The sequence below is a fragment of the Nicotiana tabacum genome, chromosome 11 (assembly GCF_000715075.1).
Source record: "Nicotiana tabacum cultivar K326 chromosome 11, ASM71507v2, whole genome shotgun sequence".
In the NCBI taxonomy this organism is placed as follows: domain Eukaryota; kingdom Viridiplantae; phylum Streptophyta; class Magnoliopsida; order Solanales; family Solanaceae; genus Nicotiana; species Nicotiana tabacum.
Genome location: NC_134090.1, coordinates 14,828,791 through 14,853,098, shown reverse-complemented (window position 1 = coordinate 14,853,098; position 24,308 = coordinate 14,828,791). Strand labels below are relative to the sequence as shown.

Here is a 24,308-nt window from a genome sequence, read left to right as displayed (position 1 = left end):
TAGAGCTAAGACTGCATACATCCTACCCTCCTCAGATCTCACTCGTGGGATTATACTTGGTGTGGTTGTTGTTGTAGAGTATGCCATAAGGTCGTGTATAGTAGCCTGATAAAAGGTCTTTATTCAAGTCCGAGTAGAGGGAATCCTTTTAGTCAATTAGTCCTATGATAGTTGATGTTTTATTATAGTCTCAATTGATATGAAATCTTAGGTTCCAGTCTAAATTGAGGAATTATTTATATTTCGTCAATTAAAAAATAATTGCAGGCAGTGGCAGAGCAATAAAAACATATAAAATATTACACATTTTGAGCTTTTGACCTAAAGCGATTTCTTAAACTTCTTTACTGTTTTACTGGAACTTTCCCTTATGTTAAAGAATTCAACAATTTATATATAACTAAAAAAAATTAATATTTGCTTCCAAAATAAAATTTGTTAAAAAAAGGGGATTCATTTGAAGCGCCATCTTTCAAGTTAGATCCGACCCTGATTATAGGTAGTTCTATATAATAATAACAACTTGAAATTTACAATTTGATGTATATAATTAACAAAACGGATTCCAACTTTCCCAAACTTTATGGAGTACTATCGCTTTTAGTCATCGCCATAAACTATTTATATTCGATAGCCGAAAAAGTATATTAAATTTATATAATTTTTATATATAACATATAGAATGTATATATATATAAAATATATATTAATTTTATTTTCGGCTATTTATTTTTACCGCGGCTATATAGTGTCTTTTTTCTGTCACTATTACTTCAAGAAACACTAGCCTATTTCTAAGTCTAAAACGAAAGAAAAGAATAAAACAAAATTAATAATCACCTTTTTATTATTTATTAATTTGGTGTAATGATAAACGAAATGAAAATGGCTAGAGATCTACCATCTTATTATTGCAATTATGGCCTTCAAAAGGCTATATAGTTAATTTAGTTTAGTACAAATCTTAACCTTCACAAATGACAACCTTTTTAACGATTAAGTGAAAAGTGTAGCAGAAAAGGTTCTACCCCTTCTCCAGATCCAGAAATTAAAAGATTATGCAGAGTATCATACCACAGCCAACATCTTTTTTTCCCCTCTTTTTAACCTATCCATTTTATATTCAAAACTCAATAGCATTGCTAATTCAGAATAGCATAGCATATGACTCACTAAGGGTTCGTTTGGTATGATGGATAAATAAAAATCATCACGAGATAAAATTTTAGTATCACATTATTTCTTGTTTTGTTACTAATTCCGGGATAAGTTATCTCAAGATTAAAAATTATATCAGGATAACTAATACTGTCAGAAGGTGAAATGGTAATTTCAGGATAAAATGGTAAAATTGACAATCCGAGAATTAATATTACATATAAACAAGAGTCTTGGCGTAGCTGGTAAAGTTGCTGCCACGTGATCAGGAGGTCACGGGTTCGAGCTATGGAAACAGCCTCTTGCAGAAATGCAAGCTAAGGCTGCATACAATAGACCTTTGTGGTCCGGCCTTTCCCCAGACTCTGCGCATAGCGGGAACTTAGTGCATCGGATTGCCCTAAACAGTCTATAAAAAATAATAGCAGAATAACTAATATCAGCATAACTTGTCTCAAACCAAACGATCCGTAAAAAAGTAGCACTTCTTATTTGATTTTTTTCTTCTTAAAACCTGAACTATAAACTTCTAACTAAAAGTGAAAATATTTCATTCATCTCATCACACTCCTTAATCTTGATCTTTCTCCTTTTCAGAAAAGAATCTCCAGCCCCTAAAGTAGCCAAATCCCACCTCCCCTATTCCTTTTCCCACAATCCCAAAGTCCAAACCCCACAAGAAGCTGCTGATACATTTTGGATAAGCCACTTTCTTCTTGAAAAAAAAAATCTCAAATTTTTTTCTCAATTTAATATATATATTCAGACTTGGATCTTATATTAGAATAATTACAAAACAAGCCAATTGTGTGAGTGGCTCAAGGAGGCTGCAAAAGGAGAGAAAAAAAACAACAAGAGCCTCTTTCCTTTCCTCTCAAACTCATAATTCTCTTATGTGGGAATTGAGTTTTGGCTTATTTCAACATCATAGCCACTATTACCCAAAAAATCTCTTCCTTCTTCTTCAAACAAAAACATACTATAAACCTAAGTCCAAAACCCTAATATTAAAGCCAATCCAATATTCTTTTTTATTTTCTTGATTAATCAATTCAATAGTATATCAATTCTTGTTACTATTTCTACTTATTATATATATAAGGAACATTACATTTTTTCCAAAATTTTCAAGAACAAGAAATCTCTTCCCTCCTTTGAGAGAGTTCCTTTTACAGAAGAAACAGACCAATTACTACAACTACAAGGAATATTAATTCATTCAACCATTTTTATTACACTTTTAAAGATGCTTTCTGCTATTTGCATTCTCTTATTCTGTTTCTTAATCTCATTCTTCCCACTAATTACAAATTCCCTTAATCTCACCCTCCCCTATCAACACCCTTACCCTGAAGCTGTGGTTCAAGAACTACAAAGGTATTACTCACATTTCAATACTAACTTTATTCATAGCATTAATACTCAAATTCCTCATCTGGGGTTTTCCCATTCTTACATCTTGCGGATCTTTACGCAAATAGCAGGTCATATTCATTGTTTTTTTTGTCTACATACATTATACATTGATGATACACAATTATACAAATATAATACACAAATAATGCATAGAGTATATTATACTTCTACCGGCTATTTTTGGTTTAAGCGGTTGGGTGTACGGTATTTGGGTTAATTCTTTTTAAAAGAAAACCCCATCTGGTTTAGCTCATTAATTCATTTATTCATCTGGGTTTCTCTGTTTTACTTAGAAAATCAACAAAACCCATCTGGGTTTTGCTCATATTAAACTTTTGAACCTTTCTTGAGTTAAGTACTTTTTGTGTACACATTCTGCTTTTGCCAAAATCAATCAAGAAAATATTAATTTTTCCAATAAAGCTCCGATTTTTTCTAATTTTACAGCTCAAAATACTTAAAACTTTAACTTACTTTTGTTTCCACCCCCTGCATTATTCATACATTTTTTTTCTTTTTTCTTGTTATGATGGAGTATGATTTAGTCATGTTAGCACATTTACTTTACATCGTATACTTTTATAAGAACTTCAAGTACTTTTTACTTGGATTTATAGGCCAATCACAACTTGTTTGAGATGAAGTTTAATTGTTTTTATTGTTGCTTTGTTACAGTAGGGTGAATGAGTCCATATCAAGAAGACAACTGTTAGACACTACCATAAATGCACAATGTCAAACAGGGAACCCAATAGACGATTGCTGGCGCTGCGATCCAAACTGGGCCAGCAATCGTCAACGTTTAGCAGATTGCGCCATAGGCTTCGGCCAGGGCGCAATCGGAGGAAGAAACGGTAAGATTTACGTCGTCACTGATTCTTCAGATAGAGACACCGTAAATCCAACGCCGGGGACTCTCCGGCATGCCGTAATCCAAGACGAACCGCTCTGGATAATTTTCTCAGCCGACATGTTTATTAAATTAAAACATGAACTCATCGTAAATAGTTATAAAACAATCGACGGTCGTGGTGCAAAAGTACACATTACAGGAAATGGATGTATAACGTTACAATATATTAGTAATGTTATTATACACAATGTGCATATTTACAATTGTCGTCCTTCGGGAAATACTAATATACGTTCGACCCCGACTCACGTTGGACATAGAGGAAGATCGGACGGTGATGGAATTTCTATATTTGGATCGCGAAATATATGGATTGATCATTGTGCATTGTCGCATTGTACCGACGGCTTAATTGATGCTATCATGGGGTCCACTGCGATTACTATATCTAACAACTATTTCACTCACCATGATGAAGTTATGCTCTTGGGACATGATGATAGATATTTGCCTGACTCCGGAATGCAGGTTAGATGTATTTCTTTTATTGAAAAAGGTTTGAAATTTACCTATTATAGTATGAAATATCTTAATTTTATTCCTCGTTATACTTTGAGATTATTCATATCTTTTTCGTTAGTAAATTATCTCATATTTGTCCTTAAAAGGGCAGCTTGGTGCATTAAGTTCCCGCGATTCACGGGGTCTGGGGAAGGATCGGACTACAAAAGTCTATTGGCCGCATGAGCCATAGCAGTAACATGTCTCATATTTGTCTCGAACCCATCTCATATTTGTCCTTGACCTACCAAATTTCAGCATATGCTATACTACAGTTAGGATGCCTGGTGAAGTTCCATTAGGGTTAAGACGATTTGCTAACGACAGATATGGATGAGACGAAAGTATAACGGATGATAAAACTAAGATATTTTGTATAGTAGATTTTTTTTTTGACTAATTTTCCTCATTTTTAAGAGCTTTTTGTTGATGATATTGAAATTTTTTGAGGTTTAATGTGTAATTTTATGGAAAAATAGGTGACAATAGCATTCAATCATTTTGGAGTGGGATTAGTACAGAGAATGCCAAGGTGTAGAAGAGGATATATACATGTAGTGAACAATGATTTTACAGAGTGGCAAATGTATGCAATTGGAGGAAGTGCTAATCCTACTATTAATAGTCAGGGCAATCGTTATATGGCGCCAGTGGATCCAAATGCAAAGGAGGTAATTTTAATTTAGTTTTTATAAATCTATTCTATTTTCTTTCTGATTTTGGATACTTTTTTGTTATTTTTCTCTAGTGAAAAAGAAGAAAATCATTGGCTTAATGATGTTTGGGAAAATCCTTGTGAACTTTTTAGACCATGTCCCACATTTTTTTTTAGTTCAGATAAAATGCGGTGGTTGCGCGTGGTGAAACGCGCCACCACTAAATTAAAGTATTTTTGGTATTCTTTTTCTGTACTTGAAAAGGCCTTTTGAGAACACTGATTTTCGGTTTAGTGCTTGGTCTTTTCTGGAAATTTTACAATGTAAATTTGATTAAAACCCCAAAATTTTCAGAAATTTTTGTTGAAATTTTTTGTTTTCCCGCTCACAAAATTGTAATATTTTTTTAAGTGAAATACATGCCCAAATGTAATTTCAAATATCATTATTCAACTTAATTTGAAATACTATTTTTTTTAAAAAAATACAATTTTCCTGCCCGGTGCACAAGGCATTCCACGTTCACGCAGGGTCCGGAGTGTGATGTAGACATCCTACCCTAATGCAAGCATTAATGGATGTTTCCACGACTTGAACCCGTAATATATAGGTCACATAGAGATAAGTTTATCGTTGCTCCAAGGCTCCATTTCGAACCTTATCAATTACAATTCCGAGTAATAAAGAAAGATTATGATAAGCTAATATCCAACACAATAAAGAAAGAAAAAAAAGCTCTAAGGAAAATCGCTTTCGTTATTGATTTTGGCTGTGATTGGGCTTTTTAAAGTTATTTTAAATAAATGCTTGAAAATGCAAACTTAGTCATAATGATGTTTGCTTGAAATGACATATTGATATCTTCAAAATAGTCAAAACGAGAAGCTGTTTGTGTGGGAACAGGTGACAAAGCGCGTGGACACAGACGAGGGAGAGTGGAGTGACTGGAACTGGAGAACTGATGGGGACGTAATGGTAAATGGAGCATTTTTCGTGCCATCAGGTGAAGGGCTGAGCAACCAATACGCGAAGGCCTCGAGCGTGGAGCCCAAATCCGCCGTTCTTATTGATCAACTCACCCTCAACGCCGGTGTTTTTGGTGGCCCGAGGTACTCCCCATTTCATAATTTAAATATAAATATTATTTTATATCGTCAACTAGCATTAAGTATTATATAATTAAGTATAATATATTAATTATTTCAAATTATCAACCAATGAAATCTTAGTTACAACAATCAGGATAATATATTCAGTGTAATCTCACAAGTGGAGTATAAAGAAGGTAGTATGTATGCAGACGTTGCCTTACCTTACTTGAAATAGAAAAGTTATTTCTGATAAACCATCGGCTCAAAGAAAAAAACAAAGCAAGTTTGAAAGGAAAAAAAAAAGCAGTAGTGAAGCTATTTTTAGAAAAAAATTCTCGTTTTTAAACATTTTCTGCTTTTTAATTTCTCTATTGCATCCACTTGCTTCTCTTTGTTCTTTTCACTGCCCAAAGAATAGAAAGAAGAGTAGATTTATTAAAGAGTATAAAAAAAGTATATAATTTTTAGAAAAGGGCAGAATAAGTACAAAGCTATGACTATATTAAAAAATAAAGCGGCCATTGAGAATCTAATTTATACATACATAGAGCCTTGTACTCTTGAGTTGTCTTATTCCCACTTCTCATAGATTTAAATAATACTTTGGCCTTTGTGTATAGAGTTCTATAGTTCGATAGTAAGGGTTGCAGTAGAATGGTAAATATTTTTTTATTTTTAATTTTCAGGTTTGAGTACCGAATATGAGTTGGCTATTTTAAAAAATGCTTAATCACATAATGTGAAATTTCTCGTGCGAATTTGAATTCAATCGGCACCCCAATATAGGTATTAAATATCGAATAGAAAACCAAAAAAAGATATATAGCTCAACTCCTTTGGTGACCATTGCCTATTTGCATTTTAGAGGGAAATTAGGCGATTTTCCAACTTAATTTTGATGATGTTGATTTTAAAGTATTTGTATTAAAAAATCTATTAAATATGTAAAATATTTTATTGCGGACCAAATAACTAGAACAGTAATAAAATCAAAATTCATAACTTTGAACAAGTATTTGTCATGAATCCTTGACGGTGAACAACTTTGTAACTAAGTTTGACGCGGCTAGAATCTTTTTATTTTATTTATATTATAGTCTAATTTATGTAATTAATAAAAAATGTAGGGCAGGGAAAAAGAGGGAAGATCAGTATCAGGTCATGTGAGGTGTTTTATAGGAGCGTATGAGCTGAGAAGTTAGATTCTATGATTCATGCTTTCCAGCCCATGAAAAACGTGGGGCCCAAAAGACTTTTCTTAAAGATTTTGGGCCCCATTTGTGATATTAACTGGGCTTGGACCACTTTCCGTTAAGATAAAGGTAGGGCCCATACGGCCTAGTTGCTCAAAAGCTCAAGCTCGATGTTGTTAGTCAAGATGTACAATTGATATTGGGGTTTTTACATCTATACTCGGTTTTGGAGTCACAATTAAAACTATACCTATTTTACAAAAAAAAATTATAAGTCTACCACTTTATAATCAACTACAGACTTATCAGGTTTGAAGTTGAAAAAAATAGTCTAAAGTAAAATAATTGCACTTCAGATACACTTAATGTCAAATATGTCTGAAGTGCAACCAATGGTTTCATGCACTTAAAGCCAATAAGTCTTAAGTGAAAAAATTATACTTCAGATGTATTTAAGGTCAAAAGATCTGAAATATAACAAACGTTTTCCTACATTTAATGATAAGTCTAAAATGAAAAATTGCATTTCAGATACACTTAAAGGTCTTAATAATATATTGTCATTTGAAACTTATGGTTTCAGACCTTAATATTTAACAAAATTTTAATAATTTTTGCACGTGTATATTTATGCTCCCCGTAAAAACTATTGAGTTTTATTATTTATAGTTGTAAGCGCCTCTGAATATTTTGCATTATTGTAAATAAACAGGGATAATAGTATTAGCATATCATATGGAGGTGGGACCACCACCGGAGCTAGCGGGAGCGGCGGTGCCGGGTCCACTGGCGGCGGCGATAGTGACTTCTATGGAATGATATTTGGGAGCGGCGCAAAATTATCACCATCTACAACCACTACTATTTTATTGTCTCATTTAATTATTTTAGTTTTGTACATTACCACCAACCATTGTGGGCAATTATCATTACAATTATTACACTTACTATAGCATTTTTAGTAAAGAATATTCCTATATTATTCAAGAAAGAATCAAAAGTCAAAAAGAAATTTTGCAATTTGGTAAAGATCAATCACAAGGGTTCCAATTTTTTTTTGTATGTAATTTTATTTAATTCACCATCCATTGTTCGATAGCTGCATTAAGTACAACTAAACTAGAATTTGTATCGAGAAGTTCCATGTTAGAGGTAAATCGGTATTAACAAAGACGGCTTCCTATTGAAAATTCGAACTTGAAATCTTTAGTTAAAGATTAAAGAGTACTTATCCTCCACCACGACACTGGTTGGCTGTTTGTACATAATCAATTGATAGGAATGTCTAGGGGGAATTTATGAGTTGTTAACTCATGTGTCAGCATTGTATTTTCAGTTTTTTTCTTTTTTCCTTGTTGCGGGGTTTTTGAATATGACTTGGAATTGGCGGCCACAGGATTTTCTTGACTTTTTGGGTTAGATGATGATGAATTAAAGTGAGGAAATTGTATTAAATTTTAGAAAGATTGGGTATGGTTGGCCATGGTTCCTTTTTCGGATCATACATCAATTTCAGAGCCTACGTGACTTTTTAGTCTTTTTCAATTCAACAAACACTTTGATAAGATATGTTCTTTGTTCTCGGGAGTCTTGAATTAATAGTAAAGTTGTCTTTTCGAGCCGTGGAAGCAGCCACTAATGCTTGCATTGGGTTAGATTGTCTACATCATATACCCCTTGGCATGAGATTCTTCTGCAAATCTTGCGTGAATACAAAATACTTTGTACACCGAGCTACCCTGCCGGTCTCATAATTGCATCACTAAAATGTGGATGTCCCCACTACTAAAACAGAATTGACATAATCTAAGTGTAAGAGTGATTTGAGGAAATTCTAGATATCCTTTTCGCTTAATAATTCAAGATTTCAAAGTAATAAGGGAAAATAACATTTTATTTGTCGCTCCCTTCATGAATTATCAGGAAGTTGGTTTAGCTGTCGAAGAGAAGTAGAGAACCAATCCTCTGATTGTGTAACGATATTGTATTTTGTATAAATAGGAGAAAGCAACAAGGAAGAGAGAATTATAACTAATCTTACTATAGGGGAAAAGATTGAGTTGAAGCTTTGTAACTCCTTTCAACGGCATTAACAGCTTGTTACATTTCAATAATTAAGGACCTTGTCATTGGTAACATGCACCTAATTAATCTCCGGTTAATTAAAATGGCTGAAAAATATAAAATCTCCTCAATAAAAGTAAGATAAAAAAGTAATGCAATATCTAATATTATTGGGGATGAAAAAAAATTAAAAACTCATTATTAGTAACTAATTCCCCTCAATTTTGTTGTCTTCATTGTTATTGTTCGTCATTGATATTTATCTCCATTCAATTGTTTCTCCATAATTAAGAGCCAATATACAAGAGGTGCCACTTCCCTTTGCAACAACTAGCTCCCTCCAACACAACGTCCAAATCCTCCATTTTTTTTACTATGCAACCATCACATACTCAGAAATACACTATATGTGGTAAAAATGTTCTACTTCCATGTCTTCTCCTCCTTCCAATAGCAAGCTATTTATATTCAAGTGTGTACTTCTTCACGAATAGCTTCCTACGTACAGTTAGTTGTACCCTAAAGCTTGAGAATACAAGGTCAAGTGTTCAAATTTTGAGATCTCTGATTGTGCATATACTTAATAGAACGTAATAAAGCAAAATACCCATATAAAAAAATAACAGCAACACGGAATTAAAAATTAACTAGGCTAATACGCTTACATTATGTCCAATATTTTTAACGAATCTTTTTATGTCCGTAAAAATGTAAACCGCTATCGCCAAAGAACCAATGTAATTGAAAGTTGCTTCTTTCAGGTCCACTTCACATCAACATGTTTATAGACGCAGTGAACACGCCCATTAAGCAATGTAAAAGGGCAATGTAAGCTGAAAGATTGTAAATTTAGCTCTCTACAGACTAGGCACTAAGCATTTATGCACTTACTAAGATCACTTTCCTCATAGCGTTCCCCAAAATAAGTAATCAAACAAAAGTAAATAAAACAACTAGAAGAGACAAGTACTAGACCAAACACCACCTGTTGAAACACCATGCACAAACCCAGGTTATACTACTTAAATTAATTCACTTATGTTTACTCCTTGGTTTGCACTAAAAGGAAAATTAAGTTAGAGATTACCAAACATCCAACATTCAGAAGTTGATATTCTGCGATTCAAGTCTATTGCTTATAATACATCTACTAGCATCTAAAGTCCCATTCATGCTTTCCCCAAACACCAAGTCCATCCTTTGTTCTTTTTACAAGCCAAAAACCAGATCATTTACATGAATAACCCGGTCAACCCTCCATAGCAAAATAACCTGCATAAAGAAAAAACAAAATAAGTAGCATGTACAATAATAAGGCTGATGGAAAAGGGCGCAGCAAACTGGCAATGCAACTGAAAGTTTTTAGAACCACAAGTAGACTAAATATGCTACTTATAATAGAACAGAAAAAGTAAGACAAAACAAGATAAATAAAGGAAAGACAAACAAAAGGCTGCATATAGCCCCTTAAACTTGGTCATTTTTTTCATTTAGACACATAAACTAAGCCCATAACCTACTGAATACTTGAACCATGCTCAAATTATGTCAATTGAACTCTTACGAAACAACCTGACAAAAGACCAAGTGCGTACAGCTCAATCGCTGATGAAGTGGTACTCAATAAACAAAATAAAGACAGGCAAAGCAAAATTCTTCGTTTCTTCAACAAACCCAGTATTTCCACTTTGATTTCTTCAACATCCTCTCTTTTCCACCATTCAAACCAGACCTCCAGACACAAAGCATTCGTCTTTCGTTTTTTCTACCTTCTTTTGATTTTTATCTTCCTGACCTTCCTTAATCATGGATGCACCATACCCCCTCCCCCCCCCCCCAAAAAAAAAAAAAGTAAACCCATAAATCCATATTTATTGAATACAAAACCTCCACCTTCAGAATCACTCCACTGCACCACTCCTTCAACCCCATCGAAAACTAAAAGGCAAGCAATTCAAAAAATAACTCAAATTGATGCAACCTAGAAGGAGAAAGAATACGAAAAATAAAAATTAAGAAATTATGTATCTTCACTCTCTCTTAAGTGGCATGGTACATGCAAGTGGCCACACCCGCAACTTGTGTCTAATTGACACATTTTCAACTAGCATCGAGTGTTCAATAGGTACAAGCTTTAGTATAGGTGTCTAAGTGAAAGATTCAGACAAAGTTTAAGCGGACGCGTATGTATTCGGCCGAAACAAAATATATTAACATAATAATATCGACAGGGCATGTATATTAAGCATTGTATAGTGACACATTCTCAGTGTTATCAAAGGCGAAAAGCGCAAAAAAACTACCGTTAGGGCTTTAAGCGCAAAGCAATAAAGCGTGAGCTTTAATGAAAAAAGGCGCAATGGGAAAAAAAGTAAAAATATGCATAGTAGTCCAAGACTAATCATTATAAGCATGAATAACAAATATATGGATAAAGAAATTGAAAAAAAAATCATGATAAAATGAAATATCAATTGTTTAAGGTCGCCTTTTCAGGATGGCAAGGAAAAGTATGTGTTAGAGCTTTGATGTGACACTAAAGCGCTTACAAAGCGAGGCGAAGCACTCAACGTGTTTTGAGCCTCGCTTCAGGGCTTAAGCGCGCCTTTGACAACACTGCACATTCTGATGTTTCAAATAGTTTATCTTTAAAGTAAAAAGTTGAGACTATCATCTCAAATATTTGCAAGTAGAATCTGTGCATCATGCAGGACAGTTTTGAGTATAAAAACCTAAATGAGCAGGATATAAAATCAGTAAGTTTAAGTACAAATAATTACTGTTCAAAGATGTCACCAGCTTCCCTGGCTGCCAGAACTCTTTCCTTTGCCCCAAGAACTGGTTACTTTACCCCACGCATCACTCGGTCCATCACTTGTTTCTTTTGATTTGTTCACATCCTCAGTATTGGATTTGTTTGCAGTCCAAGCTGTGGTAGCATTTCCTGAAGCAGCTCCCTGGTTCCAGCTTGTTCCCATGCCATTCTGATCCTCCTTTCCACTAACAGTTGTCTGCTGACCCCCTCCCTGGCTGCCAGAACTGTTTCCTTTGCCCCAAGAGCTGGTTGCTTTACCCCGCGCATCACCTGGTCCATCATTGGTTGCTTTACCCCACACATCACTCGGTCCGTCACTTGTTTCTTTTGATTTGTTTGCAGTCCAAGCTGTGCTCGCATTTCCTGAAGCAGTTCCCTGATTCCAACTTGTTCCCATGCCATTCTGATCCTCCTTTTCACTAGAAGTTGTCTGCTGACCCCACCCTGAAGATGTACCTCCCGTAGTAGCAGTAGAAGTTTTCCAACTATTTCCTGGAGTATTCCAACTGGTGGCACTAGTACCAGTTCCACTCCCATTCTTTTCGGAGTCGAATCCTTTCTTCCATCCACCATCATTAGCATTGCCTCTACTATCAGCAGTCTTCCAGCTCCCTCTGTCATTGTTACCTTGACTCCAACTGCCCTTGTTAGACTTCCATCCCTCAGCATCACTGCCTGACTCTTTGCTCCAACCATAGGGTTTATCTTCCTGCGAATTAGTTCTATTCTGCCATTCACCACTTTCATCCATCCTTCCACGCCCTCTACCACGAAATCCTCCCCCATCCGATCCTCTACCTCTAAAACCTCCCCTGTCCCCTCTACCTCGAAAACCTCCCCTTCCTCCAAAGCCACCGCGATCTGAACCACCCCTACCTCCGTATCCACCTCTATCTGATCCACCACGGCCTCCCCTCCAACTACCACCTCTTCCCCGGTCACCATAAGAATCAGATTGCTGGTCGTTACCACCAAAACCACTACCAGAATTCCAGTTACTTTTGCTGCTCCAGGAATCTTGATTTCCAACGGCATCATCCTTTCCGCTCTTCCACAAATTACTTTGACCCCATCCTGTAGATGAACCTCCATCTGAAGTTCTTTTACCACTCCATGGATCATTTTGATTTTTCCCATTGGCATCTTGTTCGACTGCAGATTTGCTATTCCATGCAGAGGAGTTTCCTGCTGACTCTTTCTGAGTGATCTTGTTGTCCCAACCAGCTGACTCCTTGCTCCCAGATTCACCAGATTTTTTGTCCCAATCAGACTGGTTTCCACTAGAACCTCCTACCTCCTTTGAGACTGAATTCTTATTCCAACCAGAAGACCATCCTTCATTTGATGGTTTGGAGGCATTCCAACCACCACCACTCTGGAAATCAGATGATTGATTACCAGCAATACTGGTGTCATCATTAACTTTTCCCCAACCAAGTTCCTGTGAACTATTCCAACTAGACTGGTTCCCCTTAAATTCTACATTACTAGAATTATTATTGCCTTCACCTTCAGTAGTCCAGCTACTAGACTGTCCTTGATTAAAAGATCTTCCTCTACCACTTTGATCTCGACCCCCTCGCCAACCACCTCGTCCTCTCCTGCCACCTGATCCACGACCTCCATCAAATTGTCTTGGCTTTCCCCAGCTCCCCTCTAGGTCCGTACCACCACCCCAGCTACTAGATCCACCATCTTGCTTTTTCCAGTCATTCTCTGCCTTTGCATCAGATTGCTTACTCCAAGATCCACCTTCACCTTCACTCTTCTTCGAAGAAAACCCAGCATCTTGCTGGCTCCACGAAGCATTGCTATCTGGCTTTTTCCAGCCAGATCCATCATTTTTCTTTTTCCAGTCAGTCTCTGCAGAGGCATCAGATTGTTTAGTCCAAGAGGATCCACCTTCACCATCACTTTTCTTCCAAGAAGAACCAGCACCCTGCTGGCTCCACGAGGTTTTGCTATCCGTCTTATTTGATACACCATCTTGCTTTTTCCAGCCAGTCTCTGCATTTGCATCAGCTTGCTTACCCCAAGAAGATACTCCCACTTGCGCACCCCAAGAGGATCCACCATCACTTCCAGCATCCTGCTGGCTCCAAGAGGTTTTTCTATCTGTCTTGTTCGCTCCACCATCTCGCTTTTTCCAGTCAGTCTCTGGATCTGCATCAGATTGCTTACCCCAAGAAGATCCAGCATCCTGCTTGCTCCATGAGGTTTTGCCCGAGTCATCATTTTTCTCTTGTTTTTGCACAGATCCCCAGGGATCATCCATAACCTTCTCGGTGCTCTCTTGATGTGATTCAACCTTTTTGCCCCAGCCGTCAGACACAGCACTAGTAGCGCCAGCAGTAGAAGTACCTTTTGCCCAACCATCAGGTTTTGTCCAGCCATCATCTTGCCCCGAGCCAGCAACAGCAGGCCAAGAACTCCTGCACATAAATTTTACCCATATCAGGTCATATTGAGTATCAACGATTTTCAAAAACAATGGTAGGGAAAAAAACACCCATCTTTTCAGCGCCAAACAAAATCAAAAGAAGTAAAATCTGTAGCTCCTTATAAGCAACAATAAATCACAAAATTCATACCGCGGAAATGTCGAGTGGAAGTCTGAAGAGTAGTTGCATAATATGTAAAACAGCATGAATTAGAGCTTTTCTTAAGAAGCCAAATGGAGATAATGGAGCAGAAGACATACAGTCTTAAGCACAAATCTCATACGATGTTGAAGGAGGCAGAATCAAGTTTGATACTAATAGTGTGAGTTTGGATATCCAAGTAATTGTTAGTTTTATCCTTTTGATATTAGCGCCTTCACTCATGCTAGTGCCTCGTATGCCTATTTTTTTCGTTACTCTTCTCTGTCTTCCCCCATTCCTTCGTAACCTCAACCCCCCCAAAAGCAAAAAAACCTGCAACCTATCAAGCTTTTCATAACCTGTCCAGTGAATATGTTTCTAAAGTACGTGAGCTGATAAATATGAGTTTTTAAAACTTTTAAGATGATAGAGAAAACACCACCTCCTTGTTTCATAGATGCTAAGTATGGGTAACATAATCACTGGCATACAAAGAAAATAAATACTCCTTATGGCGTTGGCCTATGGAAGAATATCAGCAAGCACTGGGATGAGTTCTTTCAAAACATAACCTTTTAGGTTGGGAAAGGAGATCATGTTAAATTCTGGAAAGACAAGTGGCATGTACTCCCTCAAACTATTTCCTTAGTTAATCTATTTAGCTGGATTTATCTTTCCCCTGCAACTAGTGAAGATCACCTTGTGGATTTCATTAGCTCCCTTTCTTAGCATAGATTTCTGTACCGGAGCTAGTTATCTACCTTTTGCATCTTCTTGATGCCTATTAATGAATCACCCTTACTTCATCAAAAAAAAAAAAAAAAAAAAGAAATTCATAGGACAGAACTAGTGAAGATTTGAATTTTTTTTTTTTTTTGATAAGGGAAGATTTACTAGTGAAGATTTGAATTAAACTCTTCATAACAATACTTTTAGCATAACAAGAAAAATAAGCGGCAACTAATCCCTTCCCAAATAACACACATGATTTTAGCTTCTTTCTTTTATACAAGTATGGAACGCAGATGCACACATTTCAATCTTAGAGATGAAATAACAGATGCATGAATCAACATCTACAGAAGCAAGAAATGGATATACCATTCTACATAGATACTACTTAGAGACGTATGAACAGGAAAACAAAAGGTAAATACTAGTAGCAACTTCGAACCTTCCAGGAAAACAAAGCAGTAAATATTAGCAACGATTTTTAAGTTTTGAACTAGATCTTTTCTTGATAACTCTTTTACTATACCAAGAAAATAAGTAGACAATTTAACACTTTAGATAGGCATTATTTTGGCTCCTTTTTTTTGTTTTAACTTTTTAAGTATGGAAAGCAGATGCAAGCATCCCCATATTTAGACACTTTGCCGTACAGTAATTAACAGGTGCATGAATCAACTTTTAAAAAAGCAAGAAATAGAAATACCTTTCTACATAGATACTACTTCAAGATGTAAGAACAGGAAAACGAACAATAATATTAGCAATGATTTTTAACCTTTCAGCAGAGGATGATGCTCCTGCATTCTCGGTGTTACCCTCAGTTTCTGTGGCCCCCTGAACCATCCAATCTAACAAAAAGATAAAAGAAGTAGAACGATAAGTCACAACCTTAAACCTTGATAAATTTGTTAGTTAGGCTGAATCTCATCAACTGCACTACTCGACATTAATCAATTAATTGTGCTGTGGATAGTACTGCCTTTTAAAGAAGAGTAGTTCCAACGAAGTGAAGAACGAAAAAGGATAAAAGTACAGACTCTATACTTATGAAAGGAGAAGTACGGATCTACAGAAAAATTGACATTAAATAACAAGAGAGACAACCAATATAAAACGAAAACTAAAACGCAAAAATACATATTAAAAAAACAAAAGAAGGCTCTGCAATCAGATACATCCATGTAGAAGGGTAAGTTCCACAGCAGTAAGTAATAAATTTCACATAGGGAAACATGTAGAAGGACAAGGCTCATGGAGTGGGCTTGTGGAAGCGCATTTGAAACATCTGAGATGATTATTAAAAACAAACAGACACTTCACAATGGGTAATGGCATGAGGATAAAAATTTGGCAGAAGATATCCCCCAATATAATTTGGCAGTAAATACTAAAGCAACAGCGGCACAACATCACAAGGAGGATGGGAATTATCTTTTAGGAGAAACTGTGAAGATTGGGAATAGGGAAATTCACCAATCTGCTGGGAAAATAGAAGGGGCCAGAATATCTCTAGAGGAAGAAGATGCAGTGAAATGAGTAATGAGAATATCAAAGGGATCGAAATACACCGTCAAGTCTGGATATAGAAATTTGTGCAACAGGCAGAATACTGTTATGCAGTGGCCTTGGTAAATAATCTGGAAGAGCAAAGCATCAGTTAAGGTGGCAATTTTTGTTGGATAACTGCACATGAGCATGTTTGACAGAATCAAAATTACAAAGGACCGGAATGGTGTTGTGCAGCAGAAGCTCCACGTGTGAGAAAATGAGGAAGAAGTGAATCACCTCTTTATACACTGCCATGCGGCCAGAAAGTTGTGGTGCATGTTTCTCAGCTTATACAATCAAAAGAGGGCAATGCCAAAGACAGTCGAGGAACTACTATGTTGCAGAAATGGAAGAAGATTGCAAGAGAAGTGGAAGACATAAATGACCATCCGTGCATGCATTTTAGACCAGTTGGGTGGAAGGGAACAGAAGATGCTTTGAAGGCTTAGTTAACTGTATACATAAACTTAGAAACTCATGATTATATCTTTTCGCTTTTGGTGAAAGATGGCATATGTATGATGTCAACTCTTTACTTGAATTCCACAGTCACTAGAGCTTTTGTTTTGTATGTAGCTGCACCTATTTTGTGTTGTTACTCTGGAATAAAATTACTTTTACTCATCCAAGAGAAGGAGCAAAATACTTCCTACCTTGAGAACCATCCTGTGTTCCAAGCAGGTCAAAAGGTTTTGCAGAATCAGCATCGACCCTATTGTTGAAAGTAAAGAGAAAATTAAAAGAAATCAAAGTGAAAAAAAAGTAATTGAACGATTCTCCTTCTATTTATTCAGGCAAAGAAATTGTACCCAAGAGACGCGACAGAACTCTTTCCATGAACTTCCGCCAGGTGTTCAGATTTAACTACAATGACAGATTGTTTAGTGACAATTTCCCATATAACATTAAAAGACGATGCAAGGAAATGTACAAACCTGTAAGAATTTTTTGCCGGGAATCAAGCTTTACTGTAACATCAGAACGTCGAATGGCTACTACACGACAAAGATATCCCTTCAAAGGCCCCACTCGGATTCTTAGAGACTGACCAACAGAAAACATTCCATCTTTATCATCGCGCTTGACTGTTTGAGGAAAAAGAACCAGAAGCTAAAGGAATAAATATTTGAATTGGGAGCAGTGCCTTGATTCGAGACGTCAAATAGAAAGAGGGGAATTAAGAGCAGATTAATAAAAAACATACAGCTGCAGTTATCATCCTTCGCTCTCCAAGATTTCTCAGGCGAAAGAGGGGATTTAGGGGATGATGAGAAATCTGCAAAACCTGAGGGACCAGGCTCACTACCCTGATTAAATAGAATAAGCACAAAAATATTAGCGGAACAAATATGGGTATCATAAGAATACGATTAGTTCTAATATGCCCCAAAATGTACAAACCTTCTCATTCGATATACCATCACTGCGTGTAATTTTTTCACACATCTGACCTTTGACACAGAGATAACCACTATTATCCTGCTCACTTTGGTCATATAGAAAGACGACTCCTTTATAGATCTGCTTAACAATTCCTTGTCTATCCTGCATTTATTAACCCTACATTACATCATTTCAGAAGACTAATTAACAGATAAAAAGATGTTACTGCTTCCATGAATAACAGTCAAACGTTCCAAGGGGTGACCTAGCGGTCAAACAGCTGGAGTAAAAACCTTGGGAACCAAGGTTTCAAATGCCAGCAGAAACACTAGTGAATTATTCATATCTACCTAACCTTTGATGGGCAGTGGAAGGAAATAGCAAGTCATCGGTGGATTAGTCAAGGTACGTACAAGCTGACGCGGATACTATCATGATCAAACAAAGAAAAAATAAAAGATGAATAACAGTCAAACCTTCAAGGGACCATCCAAAACTCTAACCATATCACCAACTGAGATGGTATTGGTTAGCTGATCTTTCACGGTGAATAGCTTCCTATCAAAAGATGCACGCTTCAACTCACGCAGTTGAATGCTCACTACCACAGGTCTCTCTGAACCATCTTTCATGATCTGAAAAATAATCGCTTTAAATAAGACATCATTCACCCAAAGAAAAATAAAGCTAATAGACTTGCATATACCTTAAAGCTATCATCTTTCTCCTTGCCAATAATAATGCCAAAATCATTCCTACTGTAATAGCATAGAAAAAAGATTAAACAAAAATGACAGAGTACAGGGTGCAGATTCCAAATTGATAAACAGTAAGAGACAAACCTACCCAAAAAATACAAGATCATCTACTTCAAAATTGTTTTCCATGCTAGAGCTTGAAGAACCCTCTCCTTTCTCACCTCCTTTCTGACCAACCTTGAAATCATTTATGATTCTCTTTTTCTTCCGGTCACCGTATAACTGGGTAAGCCACTCTACATCCTGGGGTCCATCACTTTTGGAAGGTTCAAACTTCAGGAGTTCAGCTTCAGTAGGCATTACACCCCAATAGCTCAATGAATCAGTGCCCACTTTTTTGTATAAATAACCATCCTTCAGCATCTTTCCGTCGAGAATTTCAAACATTAGGTTTGTATCCCGATCCTTCCGGTATTGTATGAGGGGCCGAAAGTCTCTGCAGTTTAATTAAGGAAAAATTGTCACGTACTTGCAACCTATTATATTAATCGTAACAAATGGAGAATGCATATTACTCAAGCTCTGTAGAGCTAATTAGTCTTGGTGCTGCGATAACTCCCTTCTTTGCAGCAACTCCTCCACCCTATAAAACATTTTAAAAACTCAGCTATCTGAGCAAGTTGAAAGTAAAAAATGACTAGGTATGGAAACATCAACATGCGAATGGTCATGTAATGAATGTACGTATCACTAGAAGTCTATAAATACTTAATTATAGAGTTGTTTTAGGATCAACTTAAACCGTGACTAAACATTAGGAATTGAAGCCCCCACCCCCAAAAAAAAAAAAAAATCGTGAAGATGGAATTATAACAATTCCCTGAATGTGATACCAACCCTATAATATCCCTGCATTTTTGCATTCTCTCGTTAACCATTCTAAGATAAGAGGTTGAACTCTTGCAAAGAGGAAATTTATAGCCTCTGAAAAAATGTATTTTAAGAAGACTAGTCATAATTATAATTGTATTGAGGATGATAAGCAGCAATTTTTTTAATTGGCGAAGATGATAACCAGCATTACTGCAGCTGACTGCAGAAGATATATAAGCCTAAATTAAAAATGAAAATATATTAATGAGATGTTAAACCTGGATTGCTAAGTGCATAATTAGCTAAATACTTCAAGTGCTTAGTCAATATCAAGCAGAAGTCCCAATAGAGCATAGGAGCAAACATTCAAAACAAAGAGAAGAGGAAGTACAGTGCTTCAGTCTAAAATTGTAATACCATACAAAAAAACTAAAAGGACCTACGACGTGCAGTGCAGGAAATACTCAAATCACAACCTCCAATAAGTACGAATGCACAGGACGTTTGGATTGGCTTTTAAGCTGATCAAATCAGCTTTTAAGCACTTTTTAGCTTTTAATCAAATCAGCAAAGCTATAAAGTGCTTAAAATAAGTTAAAAACTGCTTAAAAATAGCCAAAAGCAATAAGCTGCACAACCCCAACTTTTTGCTTTTTGGCTTAAAAGCTATTTAATATGCTGAAAAGCCACTTTTTTTAAGCCAACCCAAATGGGCTCTAACAACTCCAAACAAATGTGCATTACTCTAAGGAATTTGAGGTTAAAATAGCATTGTCCCTCCCTCCCTCCCTAACACAGCTTTCTGTTCTTTCTTTTTTTTCTTTTTCATGATGGGGAGGTGAAGAAGCCGGGAGTACGGTGTTATGCTTCATATCTGAGTAATTCACATTAACTAAAACATAAAACATTTATGAAATCGAGTATAAATTGTTACAAATTTGTCGGCAATGGCTTGTAAGTCTATTCTTGGAATCAGCTTCACCGTCACTTTCTTCCGTGAATCATTCACTGCCACAACCTACATGACCATGATGAAACAGTTAGCAAGCTCTAAAAAGAAGGTGCTTTGTTATTGTTGTTTAATTTCTCAGACAAATAAAGAGAGGTTAGTAAGCAGCATTAACCAGCAGAAAATTCATATTGCATTTACATGTATGATAAGAGAGATTTAAATAGCAGCTAGCTGATGGAATAAAAAGTACCTGCGCCAGATCGCCCTTGTATATTCCACTTTTGACACGTGCCCACATACCCTCAGAAATCCCAGAAGACTTGCTCCGCACAGCAATCAAATGAGAAACTTCATTCTTTGGAACAGGTGCCACTCTACTTGAATATATACTACAAAGGCCTTTACACGCCTATACCAAGGAGCTCGGCTTAGAGAGTGTAAAATGTCATTAAAGAATGCTTTCATCAAGAAAAGAACGTCACTAACGAATGCTCAGACTTCCACAGAAGCACCAAGGCCAATTCAAGACACAAGAATGCCATGATAAAATAAAATAAAAAAAGGAAGTAGTACCTCGTAGACATCAGATTGTTTGTCAGCCTCAATATAAATATATCCCTTTACATGATCAAGTGAAAAAGCGGAAATTATCTGCAGCTTTGTTCCTAGAGCAAGCAAGTCTATGTACTTCTGCATAAGACAGAAAGTTGAGTGCCTTTCTCTTCCAACCTATAGCACAAAGCAAATACAAAAAGAAAACATAAGCCATATAACTAGAAAGACAGTGAAAAAGAATTAAATGACAACAATCTGATATATATGCATCAGTGACTTTTCAATTTGCCGTCGATTAGAGTACCGTGCATTTAACTTTCCATATAGTTGGATCCTTGAGAGAAGGCACAAGTGTGTCCTGCTCAAATAGTCTCTTCTTCTCATCACTATCTTCTGCATAGGTAACAAAGCTAGAACCTGGCCTGTAACGCTCCCTTAACATCTTCTCCAGCTCTTCTCCATCCAATTCCTCCTCTTTGATCACCGGGGGTTGGGGTGTTCTCACAGGCTCATTCTTGATTTCAACATTACTTCTAAATTCCTCAAGAAAATCTGTATAGCAGGAGCACAACAATGATTAGATAAACCAAATTCAAAATAACTCTGGCATAGTGTACCTACCAAAAAAATAACCAACGCACCTGAGCTAAATATATTTTTATTTTCTATTTATAAGGATTAAACTGCTTGTAGTTGGTTTTCTTTTGATAAGATAAACTTCTTGTAGTTTGTTTAAGTAGATGGTTGGCTTATAATTCCTTCATTTGCAACTTTAGGCAATGCTGTTATTGTGATACCAAAATTCAAGTAAATGTTTCTGCAGGGCAAGTCTAAAGATCAAATTAGTAAGAAGAAAGGAATATTTGGACTTTTGTCCTTAGAAAAGTTGTATTCTTCGCTTCAGTTGTTTACCAGTTATGAGGTTCTGCAGCTGAAAGTTGGGACAGTGATCCAGACAGTGATCCAACTTCCAGTTTTTTCTTTTGAAGTTTTTTGTACAAATAGTCACTTGGTAATAAATAAAAATTATTTACCAAAAAGATTCAAGTAGATGTTATTTATTTCTTTTTGATCAAGTAGAGTTGAAGTGGACATGCTTTTGCGGAGCTAATGATAAAAAGTAAAAAGTATTGGCAGCATAGACCTTCGTATAATTCTAAATGGACAATGAGTTTAGAGAGGCGACAAACAAGAAGCACGTACACAGAGAAAATTGCAAAAAAATAAAGCTAGCAGCAAGCTATTCTCACGAGAAAATGCAGATAAAGAAGTTCAGAATTTCTCTTAGAATGGAAGGGTGAAAACAATATGAACGTAGAAGTGTACTGAGGAGCTGTTGTTTAAAACACAATCCTATTCCCCTGCTATACATGTAATATTTACAGAAGAGTTCAATCAAAGGAAATCAGCTAATCCACCATGCCTTAGACCAAGCATTTTGAAGGAATGTAAGAAATACGTAGATTCGTCCAGGCATAGTTTTACCCGGTATGTCGCATACCATCTATATACCAGAAACTGAGAAACATAAAATGACTTACAATCAAAAACGCAAATTAAAATGGAAAACAAAACCAGAATCATAGTAGACTATGGTCTTGCTTAACTTCAGTTTTTAAAACCCAAATTTACAATAGACAAGTGACAACAACAACAAAACAAATAACTTCCTAAGTTTGGATAATGAAACCCTACATATGTTTTTTTTTCTTTCTTTGTTCACTTGCTTCTTTTTCTTTTTCTTGTTTTTCTTCTTCTTCTTCTTCTTCTTCTTTTAATTGGTAAAGGTATTCTATTGAGGTGCAGCAAAGTTTGTTCACTTGCCATTAGGTAAACAAAACCAAAAAGTTTTAAACAAAAAACCTCCTACACTAAGCCAATTGGAAAACCAAAGAAAAATAACCAAGGACTACTATGCCTCAGACCCAAACAAGTTGGAGTCGACTATATGAATCCTCATTATAGCTGTCAGCCTACCAAAGCCCTCCTCCTTTATTCCGGGCTCGGGACCACCAATGCGAGCAAGCTCACACAGACGGAACAGAAAATATTACACCAATATAGCTGCAATTTTAGAACGATTTTTTAGCTTCAAAAACCTCAGTTCTTTAAAAAAGTGTATATAAACCTCAACCATGCAGAGCAAAGAAATAAAAGAACAAATCTCCAAAAAATGTATACCGGCATAGGCTATTACACAAACAAATTGACCAAAAATCCCTAATTCCAACTCATTTTTCTAAACAAAAGGAATTAAGTAAATGCTGTCTATTTATTAAAAAAAAACTCAAAAATGCAAATAAGTAATCATAAAATCTACGACAATGCAGGCCAATATAGCCTATTAAACAAACCAAATTTACCAAAAAATCCCTAATTTCTCAGTCAATTTCCTAAATTTAAAGTTTAAACATACAAAGGTAGCCAAAAAATCTACGATAATGCAGAACATTATAGCTAATTAACCAAACCGAGTATACCAAAAATCCCTAATTTTCTCAGTAGCTTTCAGCTAAAACAAAATAAAAAAGAAATTAATTCAGTGACAGCTGTAACGCATTATACCTTCGTCGAAGAAATCGGAGTCGTCGGTGAAATCGAAGTCGTCGTCGACCTCGTAAGCAGCGTCGTCAACGAACTGAAGTACACCCTTCCTTTTCCGGTCACCGGTTTTATCCTCATCGTAACCGTCGCGCTTTCTTTTTCCGGCCGACGAGACGTTGCCGTCGATGACTTTATCTTTACCCTTCGGTAAGGACGATTTTCTACCCATCTCTTTTTGATTCTACAGCAGCAATCAACAGAGTGTGTGAGAAGTGTGAGTGGTGAAATGGCTTTTTATTTTCAGTACTTCCTAGTACGCTATTAGATGTAAGCCACGTGTGTACAATAATAATTGAACGGTGTCGATTCGATTTATTTTAGTATTCATTTAATTGTGTTTTCGTTTTTCATTATTTTACACAAAAAATAATACGAAGTTGCAGAATCTTTATTAGCTCAAATGCGATTTATAAGTCGCATCTAGCAAGACCGACTTAAAAATCACATTTAGCAATTGATAAGGGAATTTTTACATTTCTATACACTATATGAGACTATATTATCTTCCTTACTCAAGTTTTATTATAATTATATTTTATATGCCCAATTACAAAAAATGTACATTTTAAGAGAT

At 36.0% G+C, this 24,308-nt stretch overlaps 2 protein-coding genes across 4 annotated transcripts; one reads left to right on the top strand and one right to left on the bottom strand.

Annotated features, from left to right (window-relative positions):
• Nucleotides 1–1,760: 1,760 nt before the first annotated feature.
• LOC107778084 (putative pectate lyase 13) lies at nucleotides 1,761–7,963 on the top strand. 2 transcript variants are annotated; one of them, XM_016598278.2, is made up of 5 exons: nucleotides 1,761–2,535; nucleotides 3,253–3,955; nucleotides 4,468–4,659; nucleotides 5,548–5,753; nucleotides 7,641–7,963. In XM_016598278.2, the coding sequence occupies exons 1-5, from the start codon at nucleotides 2,405–2,407 to the stop codon at nucleotides 7,879–7,881; spliced, it is 1,473 nt and encodes a 490-aa protein (XP_016453764.2). In that variant the 5' UTR covers nucleotides 1,761–2,404; the 3' UTR covers nucleotides 7,882–7,963. The 2 variants fall into 2 exon arrangements, with proteins under 2 accessions (XP_016453764.2, XP_016453759.2); XM_016598273.2 differs by having other exon boundaries at nucleotides 1,766–2,535; nucleotides 3,250–3,955.
• Nucleotides 7,964–9,980: 2,017 nt separating this feature from the next.
• LOC107778095 (uncharacterized) lies at nucleotides 9,981–23,945 on the bottom strand. Of its 2 annotated transcripts, none has more exons than XM_016598289.2 (17): nucleotides 23,696–23,944; nucleotides 21,435–21,682; nucleotides 21,149–21,304; nucleotides 20,826–20,984; nucleotides 20,558–20,641; nucleotides 19,326–19,393; nucleotides 18,899–19,246; nucleotides 18,759–18,810; nucleotides 18,529–18,687; nucleotides 18,071–18,214; nucleotides 17,874–17,976; nucleotides 17,605–17,754; nucleotides 17,479–17,533; nucleotides 17,323–17,381; nucleotides 15,897–15,969; nucleotides 11,773–14,239; nucleotides 9,981–10,264 (listed from the first exon to the last, which is right to left on the bottom strand). In XM_016598289.2, exons 1-16 carry the CDS (start codon nucleotides 23,901–23,903, stop codon nucleotides 11,785–11,787), a joined length of 4,521 nt encoding a protein of 1,506 aa, XP_016453775.2. In that variant the 5' UTR covers nucleotides 23,904–23,944; the 3' UTR covers nucleotides 9,981–10,264; nucleotides 11,773–11,784. The 2 variants fall into 2 exon arrangements, with proteins under 2 accessions (XP_016453775.2, XP_075080918.1); XM_075224817.1 differs by having other exon boundaries at nucleotides 10,046–10,264; nucleotides 11,763–14,239; nucleotides 23,696–23,945.
• Nucleotides 23,946–24,308: the final 363 nt, after the last annotated feature.

Bases quoted from the DNA above. Each gene is read 5' to 3' on its own strand.
- LOC107778084 (XM_016598273.2), top strand. From the start codon at position 2,405: ATGCTTTCTGCTATTTGCATTCTCTTATTCTGTTTCTTAATCTCATTC. The intron at 4,660-5,547 runs GTAATTTTAATT...GTGTGGGAACAG, and splicing joins TGGATCCAAATGCAAAGGAG to GTGACAAAGCGCGTGGACAC. The intron at 5,754-7,640 runs GTACTCCCCATT...GTAAATAAACAG, and splicing joins GGTGTTTTTGGTGGCCCGAG to GGATAATAGTATTAGCATAT.
- LOC107778095 (XM_075224817.1), bottom strand. From the start codon at position 23,903: ATGGGTAGAAAATCGTCCTTACCGAAGGGTAAAGATAAAGTCATCGAC. The intron at 21,683-23,695 runs GTATAATGCGTT...CCTGCTATACAG, and splicing joins CTCCGATTTCTTCGACGAAG to ATTTTCTTGAGGAATTTAGA. The intron at 18,688-18,758 runs GTATATGCAAGT...ATTATTTTTCAG, and splicing joins AGAAAGATGATAGCTTTAAG to ATCATGAAAGATGGTTCAGA.